General features: G+C 35.3%; 1 protein-coding gene across 1 annotated transcript; it reads left to right on the top strand.

Annotated features, from left to right (window-relative positions):
* The first annotated feature begins 1044 nt into the window (after positions 1-1044).
* Positions 1045-1967, top strand: LOC100387372 (interferon alpha-5-like). Its single transcript, XM_035292162.2, has one exon. The coding sequence runs from the start codon at positions 1045-1047 to the stop codon at positions 1612-1614; it is 570 nt and encodes a 189-aa protein (XP_035148053.2). The 3' UTR covers positions 1615-1967.
* The last annotated feature ends 9098 nt before the right edge of the window (positions 1968-11065 follow it).

Below are 11065 nucleotides of genomic sequence, written 5' to 3'. Positions count from 1 at the left end.
GGGAGTATGGGGACAGAAAACCACCATGGCATGTGTGTACCTATGCAACGATCCTGCAAGATCTGCACATGTATCCCAGGACTTAAATTACAATTAAAAAAAAAAAAAAGATCAGCGCTGCAAACATATGGCAAAAAGGTGCTGTGATTGGAGAACTTTCCAAGGTTTACTAGATGTTAAAGCCATATCATGAGAGGTGTCCACTGCATACAATATGTGTTGTCATTTGCTGTATTGTGGATGTTGCTTATGTTAGATCCTTAGCACTTTCGAATGTGTTGTGGGCTTCGAGAATCAAATAAGAATACTTCATATTATATTATTTAATTATACTAATGATGTTCAACATATCATTAATTGTTTCAGCCCTGAGAAGAGAACAATCTTGATAATATCTAGCAGCTAGTGAAGTTAAAGTTTCCCCATGAAGCAAATAGTTAAGGGCACTAACAGTTAAAAATAAAAAATAATTTAAACAGTCTTTAGCAGTTTTGAATGACTTTTAAGTATTTTATTAGGTATTATTATGTATTTTTATAACTTGTTAATTTGGTTGTGTAATTTAACACATTACAATTTATTTAAGTTGAAAACATTATATAAAATTCACTTTAAAAATTTAGCTATGAAGTTGTTAAATATCCATGGACTTTAAATTTAACTAGCTTTTAGCTTAAAATGTTCGTTTGGTCATTCTCAACCCTCCATTGAATAAAAACTTTACACTGCTTATATAAACATGTGTATATAGAACATCAGCAGATGTATAATATATCCATGTTATTAAATATTGGTGGGGCTTTGAATTACAGAGAAATTTCTAAAAAGACTGTGGGGAAGGGGACGAGGAGGTAATAATGAAAAAAGAAAGTGGTTGAGAAAAACAAAAACAGAAATAGAAAGTAAGAGAGGGGTGTTCAGAAAATGGAAATTCGTGTGTTCCCTATTTAAGGCTATACACAGAGTAAGGTCTTCAGAGACTCTAAAGTCCAAGGTTCAGAGTCGTACATCTCAACCAGCCCAGTAGCCTCTGAAACATCCTCAATGGCCTTGCCTTTTACTATATTGATGGCCCTAGTCATGCTCATCTGCAAGTCCATCTGCTCTCTGGGCTGTGATCTGCCTCAGGCCCACAGCCTGAGTAACAGGAGGGCCTCCATACTCCTGGCACAAATGAGGAGAATCTCTCCTTTCTCTTGCCTGAAGGACAGACAGGACTTTGTTTTCCCTCAAGAGGTGTTTTTTGGTGACCACTTCCAGAAGGCTCAAGCTATCTTCATCCTCCATGAGACGATCCAGCAGACCTTCAACCTCTTTAGCACAAAGGACTCGTCCGTTACTTGGGATGCAACCCTTTTAGACACATTTTACACTGAACTTTACAAGCAGCTGAATGACTTGGAAGCCTGTGTGATGCAGAGGATTGGAGTGGAAGGGACTCCCCTGATGAATGCGGACTCCATCCTGGCTGTGAGGAAATACTTCGAAAGAATCACTCTCTATCTGACAGAAAAGAAACACAGCCCTTGTGCCTGGGAGGTTGTCAGAGCAGAAATCATGAGATCCTTCTCTTTATTGACCAGCTTGCAAGAAAGATTAAGAAGGAAGGAATGAAAACTGGTTCAACATGGAAATGACTGTCATTTCCATGACTAATACATCAACTCACACGTACATGAATTCTGCCATTTCTCATGTTTACTACATCCATGACATGAGTTGATCAAAATTTTCAAATGTTTTCAGGAGTGTTAAGCAACATCATGTTCAGCTCTGCAGGAACCAGTCCCTTACAGACGACCATGCGGATGGATCTATTTATCTAAATATTTATTTAACTATTTATAATATTTAAAGTTTTCTTTTCATATATTATGTATTTTTACTCTGTGGTTAATATAACCATATATGTTCTTTGTATTTAGTCAATATATTATTTTGCTTTTTTCATTAAATTTTTACCATGGAAAACTCCTTGTATTTGTTTATTCTTTAAAAGGAAACTCCAAGCCTGATTATTCAACCTGATTAAAAAACAGATGATACAATTCAGTTACTTATTACTAGTTATAAGTCAAAATAGACTTTTCTATACCAGGTTGTATGTTGTATGTTGTCCTCAGGAAATGCAAGTGAACAAAACTGTCTGGGTGCAGTGTTTCACACCTATACTCAGCACTTTGGGAGGCCGAGGCAGGCAGATCGCCTCGGGTGGGAGTTCAAGACCAGCCTGACAACATGGAGAAACCCTATCTTTACTAAAAATACAAAATTAGTCATGCGTGGTGGCACATGCCTGTAATCCCAGCTACTTGGGAGGCTGAGGCAGGAGAATAGCTGGAACCTGGGAGGCAGAGGTTGCAGTGAGCAGAGATCATGCCACTACAGCACTCCAGCCTGGGCAACAGAGCAAGACTCCATCTCAAAAATAATAATAATAAATGAACGAAACAAATACATGTCCTGCTCTCTCTTGTATTTTTTATTTTTGTCAGGAAAGAAACTTAACAACAATAATCATGCTCAATTCATATCAGTTATGTTAAATACTATAATGTGAGATAGAAAAAATAACAATGAATTCTTCCCAGCAGAGGGTAGATTTAGGCAGGTCCAGAAGTAAAAGTAAAAGCAGCTATATCTTCTATAAATTGACTTCTAAACATGTAATTGCAAATGTTGATTTCCAGTCTGAGTTTACAATTTTCGAGAACTACAATGCCTGGAAGTTCACAATTGGCAATGAAAATCCCAAAATTAGAGGCAGTCACATGGGGACAGAGTGTAGAAGAAAAAAGAGCTTAAACTTGATTCTGAGGACCTTCCACCTTTAAAGGAAGGGGATATAAGAGACACAAAGGAAGCAAAGGTGAAAAACTTAATGTTAGTGAAGGAAAAGATAGAATGGTGATACACGTGTGTTTTGAAAATAAATGTGTTTAGAAGAACAATCAACAGACTTAGCAGAAATATTGATTAGCATTGTCCACTACATCAGGAAAATAGGTGGCAGTGGAGATGTTAGTGAGAACTGGATCAGAATTAATCAGTACAAACCATATCACAGTAGGTGGAAGAGCAAATCAAAGAAGAGAAACCTGTGATAAAGTAGATAAGAAATAGTTGAGAGATGTTTGCCTTTAAAATAAAGGGAAGAAGTAAGATTAGATGTGAAAAAAAATGCTGATTATCTTTTACCTGCATAGTTTATCCATTTGAAAATATATATGTCTGCAGATTGACTTCATGCATTGACAAGCTGTGTTAATATGCTTAATATTTTACAATATTAAATTATAACATATAAAGTTACAATAATTATTATTTTGATTAATACTATGTTAAATGTCAGTAACACCTGAGAAACTTCCTTCGTAAAATAAAATGGAAAACTGGATGAAAGACTCTCCTTCTCAATGCTTTAAGGTAACAAAAAAAGATTGGTCAAAACCAGCTGAAAATACAACGTGAAGCAAGGATATCCAGAGAGCAGGAGAGAGTTGTGTATAATCCAGAAGTCAAAAGCAAGGCAAAGTTATTACAAAAATCCCCAATACAAAGCTTACACATTAGTTGTAAATAACAATAAAAAATGTTACATTGAAATTCCACTCTGTTTACATGTATGTGCAATGTTGAAAAAATCCACTTAATATTTCGGAACCTCAGTTTTCTTATAAATAGAAAGGATTAAAATATTTATATAGTTCTTGTGATTCTTAAATGAACTCATGCAGTTTAAAGCAGTTTGCATAGTATTCTCTATAGAGTAAGGATTTAACATATGGCAAGTATTTTCCTTTTTTTCTTTACACGGTTGTAGATGAGAATATTATCTTTCTACAAAGTTCATAAGAACAGTGTCCTACTGTTCAGTAACTGAACTTCAAGAGAGACAGCCTAAAGAAAAAAGAGAATTCCATCATGAATTCTACAGAGGCTGAAAATTTGTTTCACCTCTTTTCAAAGTCCGATATTCAGCCAGAGAACAGCATCTAGATTGAAGTGCAGAATACACGTGATGATGGTTCACTGATTCCGGCACCTGGCACATTCCTTTCCTGGCTCTCAGAATTCCAAAACAAACTCGCAGATTAAGTTAGTCTCCTAAACCTAAGTAAAATAAACATCTTTGCTGGTCCTGAGACCTGGCACACTTTTCCCCTTTCCTCTCTGCTTTTCTGGATCCCAGTTTTCACTCTCATATCACATTAGTTTCCTCCCTCTTCATTGAGAAATCCCCACTGTGCTCTCCTCTTCACTCATTAGTCTGCACTATTTCTTCACACAGCTGTTTTCAGTTCTCTTGTGGGTTTTGTCAATCACTTTCCCCCTAAAAGTACAAAACCACATTAAAGCAGAAGTTCAGTGACAGTTCTAGGTTTTTCAGCAGCTCTTTTATAAATTACTCTTTTTCCTTTCTTATTATGAGTATTTCCGAAAAAGAGGGAATGACCCTGTTACAATGACATAACAGTAGCTTAGCAAAAGAGGAAATAAAAGACAGGTTGCATTTTGCAACTATTACAACATTTACAGGGGAAGAGAGCCACCAACCGGCCAAAATGCACCAAGACAGCAGCCAAGTCGGTGGCGAGCAGGCTGTTAAATCAGAAGTAGGCCTCCTGGCAGATTTATCTTCCTAGCTTAAAAGAGGCTCTTCCCAAGAAATAACTGACCCCGGTACTAGAATTAGCGCATTTCCTTAACTTTTGTATCTTAGAGAGAGAAACTATTCCCAGCTTCAGGCAGGACATGTCCTCTTGGGGAAGTGGACAGCTATGGGGAAAAGAAAGGGTCTGGATGTGTCCCTTTCCTCCAGCCTCTCTGGCTCCCAGGGTCTCCTAATATATCCCTTCCTCTATGTATTGCACTAGACTAGGAAATAGAACAACTTGCCAATCTGGATGTAGAACTTCAAGGGAATTTGACTTTTTGGTCTTTCTATCAAGGTTGTGAAAGTTTTCATGGACAATATCCTGAAATACATTTTCCAAGCTGTTTGCTTTCTCCCTGTCTCTTTTGAGGATGCAAATGATTCATGATTCGTAGATTTGGCCTTTTTATACAATCCCCTGTTTTTAAGAAATTTTGCTGATTGCTTTTCATTCTTTTTTCTTTATTTTTGTCTGACTATCTTATTTCAGAGAGCCAGTCTTCAAGTCCTGATAGTCTTTCCTTCTCTTAGTCTACTCTGCTGTTAATACTTGTGATTGCATTGTGAAATTCTTGCAGTGCGTTTTTCAGATCTATCGGGTCTGTTAGGTTCTTTTTTATGATGGCTATTTTGTCTGTTAGCTTCTGTATCTTTTGATTGTGATTCTTGGGATATATGTACAGTTGACCTTTGAACAGGGTGGGTTTGAACTGCATGGGTCCACTTATACATGGGCTTTTCCCCCACCCAAATACAGCTCACCTTCTATATCTGCAGTTTCTGCATGTAAAAATAAACATGGATAGAAAATACAGTATTTGTGGGATGTGAAACTCATATATATGAAGGGGATTACAGGACTTGAGTATGCACAGATTTGGGTATCTGGAGAACAGATGTGGAATCTTAGAACCAAAATCCTACAGATACCAAGGGAAGCTAATTCCAGAATCTTATGGGCATCTGGGAATATGGGTCTAGAATGAACAAATGTCACGAGCAAAGGAATTAATTTGGGATTCTTTATTGCATTTCTGGTATTGAGGGCATGACAATGGATGTTAGGGAATCCATCACCTGATGTAATTATAAATAGAAGGGACAATGAGGCAGGATCTAAACTTAGTCCTGCAGATTCCCAACCGTCAAAGGTAGGGCAGAGAAGGAGAGTCTGTGAAGGGCAAAGAGCACTGAGGAGTGGTCAGTGCAGTTGTAAGGAGAAATCAGAAAGAATGAGAGAGGGGCAAATGAGGGTTAGACAGTGTTTTCAGAGAAGATGAAGGCTGACCTGTCCTAATGGACTCAAAAACAGATGCCATCAGTGACCTTAGGTGGATCTGGTTTAGTAGAATGAATGGGACAGAAACTTGATGGGAGTGGGTTGAGGAGGAAATACAATAAGGGCATTTGGGTGTACTATGTATAAAAAATTATCTTGGGAAACTTGTTTGTGGAGTTAGGAAATAAGATGATACCTGGAAGAGAATGTGTGTTAACATCTTCATGCATATTTTGTTAATGTTTTCTGAAAATCATTTTCAAGGAGTAGATGAATTGGAACAAAATCTTTAAATATTTTTTGTTGACATATGATTGACAATTAAAATTTATTGATTTAAAGTGTACAACATAGTGTTTTGTTATACGTATACCTTGTGTAATGATTCTGACAATTATGTTCATTAACACATCCATCACCTAACACAGTTATAATATTTTATTGTGCATGCTGAGAATGCATAATATCTACTTCCTTAGCAAATTGCAAATATACAATGCATTATTATTACCTATATTTCCCATGTTGTACTGAACATTTTAAATACTTGATTTATTTAGGCTACTACTTATTTATATATTTGATTTAAAATGTTGCTTATTTATTAGGATAAAATGGTAATTTATCATTATTCTAATTAATACTGCTTGGTAGTAAATTTCAATAGTAGCCCATTTACTTGCTAGTTTAAATTCTTTTTTCAGTCAAGTTTTACGATTTTGATTTTATCTGTTACTTCACTTACTCTAGTTTTGAGGTCAGTTATTTAGATTATTGATTTATAATTTTATAATTCATAATCATTGTCAAAACATTTCCTATACATTATAACCATAATCTTGTGATGGATATTTATTCTTTATTTCATGCGTGTACCAAGCATTAAACAGTCCCTTATATATTTTTCCAAGCACTGTCTAGAACATAGAATGACATGCCACCTTACGTCTTTTGATTTTACACATATTCAGTTTCTGTTCTTGTAAATATGTTTTTACATTTAATTATGTAATATATTAAACATTTTTATATTCTACGATAACCCAAGTTGATTTTTGAGTGCCAAGCAATTACTGTAGAACACTTGATTAAAATTTCATTTTCTTTCTTATTAACAACAGATGAGGCTCTACCATTATACAACTTTTTGAGCTTTTTTCTGGATTAATATGGTTGGTAAACTTACTGGTTGCTTCACTTATATTCTGATATTTTAAAACTCATTTGATTCTTCTGGTTGTGCTACCTAAGTTCAAGAATTCCTTTATACATTCTAATATTGTAGCTGGTATTATTTCCTGATTAAATTTAGAGTTGTTCTAAGATAGAGAGCATTGGTTTTATGAAATCATAAACATTCGTGAATCCTAAAATAGCTAATTATACTATATGACAAAGAATGCAAGATAAAATAAAATGAATGAGAGAAACTGAATTAGAGACTTGAGCATAGGCTGGTATTTAGTGATGTGCTTCTATCAGGTAGTGTATAGAAGGCAAAAATAGTAACTATAGAGCAGAAGCCTGGCAAACACCATCTTAACTCAGTGATTAAGTTAACATCCACAGTAATAAAACATGTAATAAACATACCAATATCATGTATCTTAGATATTGTGTGATGAGATGATAAGCTTTGTGGTTTTAATCCTTTAAACACATAACCTCAGTGTAATCATGAATAAACGTCAGACAAATCCAAACTGAAGAACAGTCTATGATATAACTGACCAATATTCTTCAAAAGTCTCAATGTTACAAAAGCCAAAGAAAGACTCAGCATGTGTTTCAGATTGGAGGAGATTAAAGATACGACAATAAAATGCTGTGTAAGATTGTTTTGATTCTTGAAATAGGATAAGACATAAGTTTTTAAAAATCTGAGGAAATCTGAATAAAATCTGAATGTTAGTAATACTGTCCCAATGCTCACTTCTTTGTTTTGATTATATACTATAGTCACGTATGTTGTTAACATGAGAAGAAGCTGGGTTAAGGGCATAAGCAAAACCTCTATAGTATCTCTGCAATTCTCTGTAAGTCTAAAATTGTTTCAAAGTAAAAAGTTAAAATAAATAGATTTTCAAGGTTCTAGACCTTACTGGTTTAAAATGTTTTCATGTGTTTAATTGATTTAAATCATTCATTAAATTCCTATTTTTTTTTCAGAAGACAGAAAATATTATCTATAATGTAACTGTTTAAAAGAATATTCCTTAGCCATTAAGGTTACTCCAGTCAGTATGTGTAATCAACTTAGCAGCAAACTCTCTGACCTACAACATGAAAGGCATCAACCAGCTGCCAAGTGAGGAGATTCAGCCTTTGGTCATCCCAGTCCTTCTCCTCTAATGCATGGGCTCTCCTCATTTCTCCAGAAGTGCTTACATTTTCAGACCTCTAATTCCTTTAGTGAGCCCTTCTGCATGTGCCCTTCCTGAGCTCTGAGCCTTCATTTTGTTGGTTTCATTCTGATTTTTGCTCATGCCTATATCCCAGTGATAACACAAAAGTATGTGGCAAACAGAAATCTAAAGCCTTGTGGACATATTCATAAATGGATAGAAATATGTAGGGTTTCAAAGAGTTGCTTATGGATATATTACCTGCGAGAACCAAGTGTTTGGCAAATATATTCAAGTATATTAAACTACAGTCTTAGGAAGACAAAACTAGGATATATGTGTAAGTAACATGGGGCCCAATTTAATAACAAAACATGTCTGGCATGAGCAAATGGGACTTTTTGGTGGAGGAGAGGAATAACAGCAGAAGAGAAAGCCCCTGTCATTATTTAAATAGGACTCTATTAGAAAAAACCGTGGACCAGAGTCTAGAAATCAGCTCTGGTTCTTATGACATATTACCAGAGCACACCTAAGAGCTGAGTACTCTGAGTTGGAATTTTCTGGGTTCCAACAGTGGCTCCACAGTTCAATAGCTGCCTGTGCTTAGATTTGTTCTTTTAAAAATGGGGAATATAGTGGAACTTATCACTGCCTGCTGTAGTCACAGATATCTCCAGTAACTTAACAGGACAGAGCACACAGTAGGTGTTCAACATGCAACATGGGGTGTATTCTTCACTGGGTAAAATTAGGATTGATTTCTAAGTACTAACAACAATGTCCGACTGACAGTAAATATCTTCTACAATTTAGCTATTTCATTCTTTTTATTAATATTAGTTTTGTTATTTAACTCTATTAAGTTGGGGAAGTATCATTTCCAATTATCTATTTCCTCACTTGTTAGACATATGAAAATCAAATTATTTATCTGCTTAATTTATTTATATACAAGGAAAGAATTTAGTGTAATTAACATTTACCTACTAACTAGACTCTCAAAGATTTGCCTTTCTTGTGTATAAACTCTTCTGAGTTTGTTGATATGTTGCATTTGACTCTGTGAAGACAGAATTCGGCAAATCTGAAAGCCAAAACCTGGACCAGGAATGCTTACTTTTCTTTGCGCCCATGCTCACATCTGATCTACGTTTACCATTTTCACCATTTTTAAGTATACAGTTTAACAATATTAAGTAAATTCACATTGCCGTGCAACTAATCATCAGATTTTCATCTTGGAAAGCTGAAACTATACTCATTAAACAACAACTCCTTATCTACTCTCCCCTGGGCCCCACCCTGACAACCATTTTACTTTCTGTTTCTACGAATTGTCTACTCTAGATAACTTATGTGATTGAAATACTACTACATTGGGCTGTTTGTGCCTGGCTTACATTAGTTTCTCATGTTGTAGCACATGTCAGAATTAGGCTGAATATATTTCATTGCATATTACATTTTCCTGAATAATATAATAGACAGAATAATCATCCATGACTTAGATTCAACAATATCCCATGATGTGTAATGGAATATATATATAGCTGAATGATATTCCATCATATGCATATATCACATTTTGTTTATTCATCCGTCCATCAGTGGACACTGGGTTGCTTCCAACTTTGGGCTATTGTTATGAACATGGATGTAAAAATATATCTTTAAGTCCTGCTTTGGAAAAGTATTCTGAATATATATCCATAAGTGGAATTGCTAGATTATATGATGATTCTGTTTTTAATTTTTTGAAATACATCATGTTGTTTTCCATTGATGCTGTGCTGCACCATTTTATATTTCCACCAAAAGTGCACAAGAGTTCTAGTTTCTCCACACTTTCATCAACACTTGTTATTTTATTTATTTTGATGGTAGCCACCCTGATAGATGTGAAGTGAAATCTCATTGTGACTTTGATTTGCATTTCCCTAATACTGATGTGAAGCATCTTTTCATATGTGCCTTAGTTCATTCAGGCTGTTATAATGAAATATCATTAACTAGGTAGTTTATAAATGACATAAATTTATTTCTCATAGTTCTGGAGGCTGGAAAGCCCAAGAATCAAGGTACCAGCAGATTTGGTGTGTGGTTGGAGCCCATCACCTTTTCACAATGAGCCAAAATGGATTTAATTACATTCCAAAAAGGTCCATGTCCTAACACCATCTCCCTAAGAATTAGGGTTTCAACATATGAATTTTGGTGGGACACAAACATTCAGGCCATAGAAATATGCTTGTTGGCCATTTCTATACCTTTATTGAATATATATCTATTCATATTCTTTATTCAAGTTATATTTTTTGTTGAGATGTAGGAGTTCCAGAGAGAAAGGTCAGGTTACTCACAAAGGGAAGCCTATTAGACTTACAGCAGATCTCTCAGCAGAAACCCTACAAGCCAGAAGAGAGTGGGGGCCAATATTCAACATCCTTAAAGAACAGAACTTTCAGCCCAGAATTTCATATCCAGCCAAACTAAGCTTCACAACTGAAGGAAAAATAAAATCTTTCATGAACAAGCAAGTACTCAGAGATTTTATTACCACCAGGCCTGCTTTACAAGAGTTTCTGAAAGAAGCATTATACATAGAAAGGAACAACCAGTATTAGCCTTTCTAAAGTATATATTTTATATATATATATATACTTTCAGTTTTAGGGTACATGTGCAGAACATGCAAGTTTGTTACATGCCATAGTGTAACAAATATGTACACATATGTACACATGCCATAGTGGTTTGCTGCATCCATCACCCCGTCATCTA

The sequence above is a fragment of the Callithrix jacchus genome, chromosome 1 (assembly GCF_049354715.1).
Source record: "Callithrix jacchus isolate 240 chromosome 1, calJac240_pri, whole genome shotgun sequence".
Lineage (NCBI taxonomy): Eukaryota > Metazoa > Chordata > Mammalia > Primates > Cebidae > Callithrix > Callithrix jacchus.
Note: the sequence above shows the minus strand (reverse complement) of the source record. Positions and strands in the feature narration are given on the sequence as shown.

Coding starts and splice junctions, on each gene's coding strand:
- LOC100387372 (XM_035292162.2), top strand. CDS start 1,045: ATGGCCTTGCCTTTTACTATATTGATGGCCCTAGTCATGCTCATCTGC.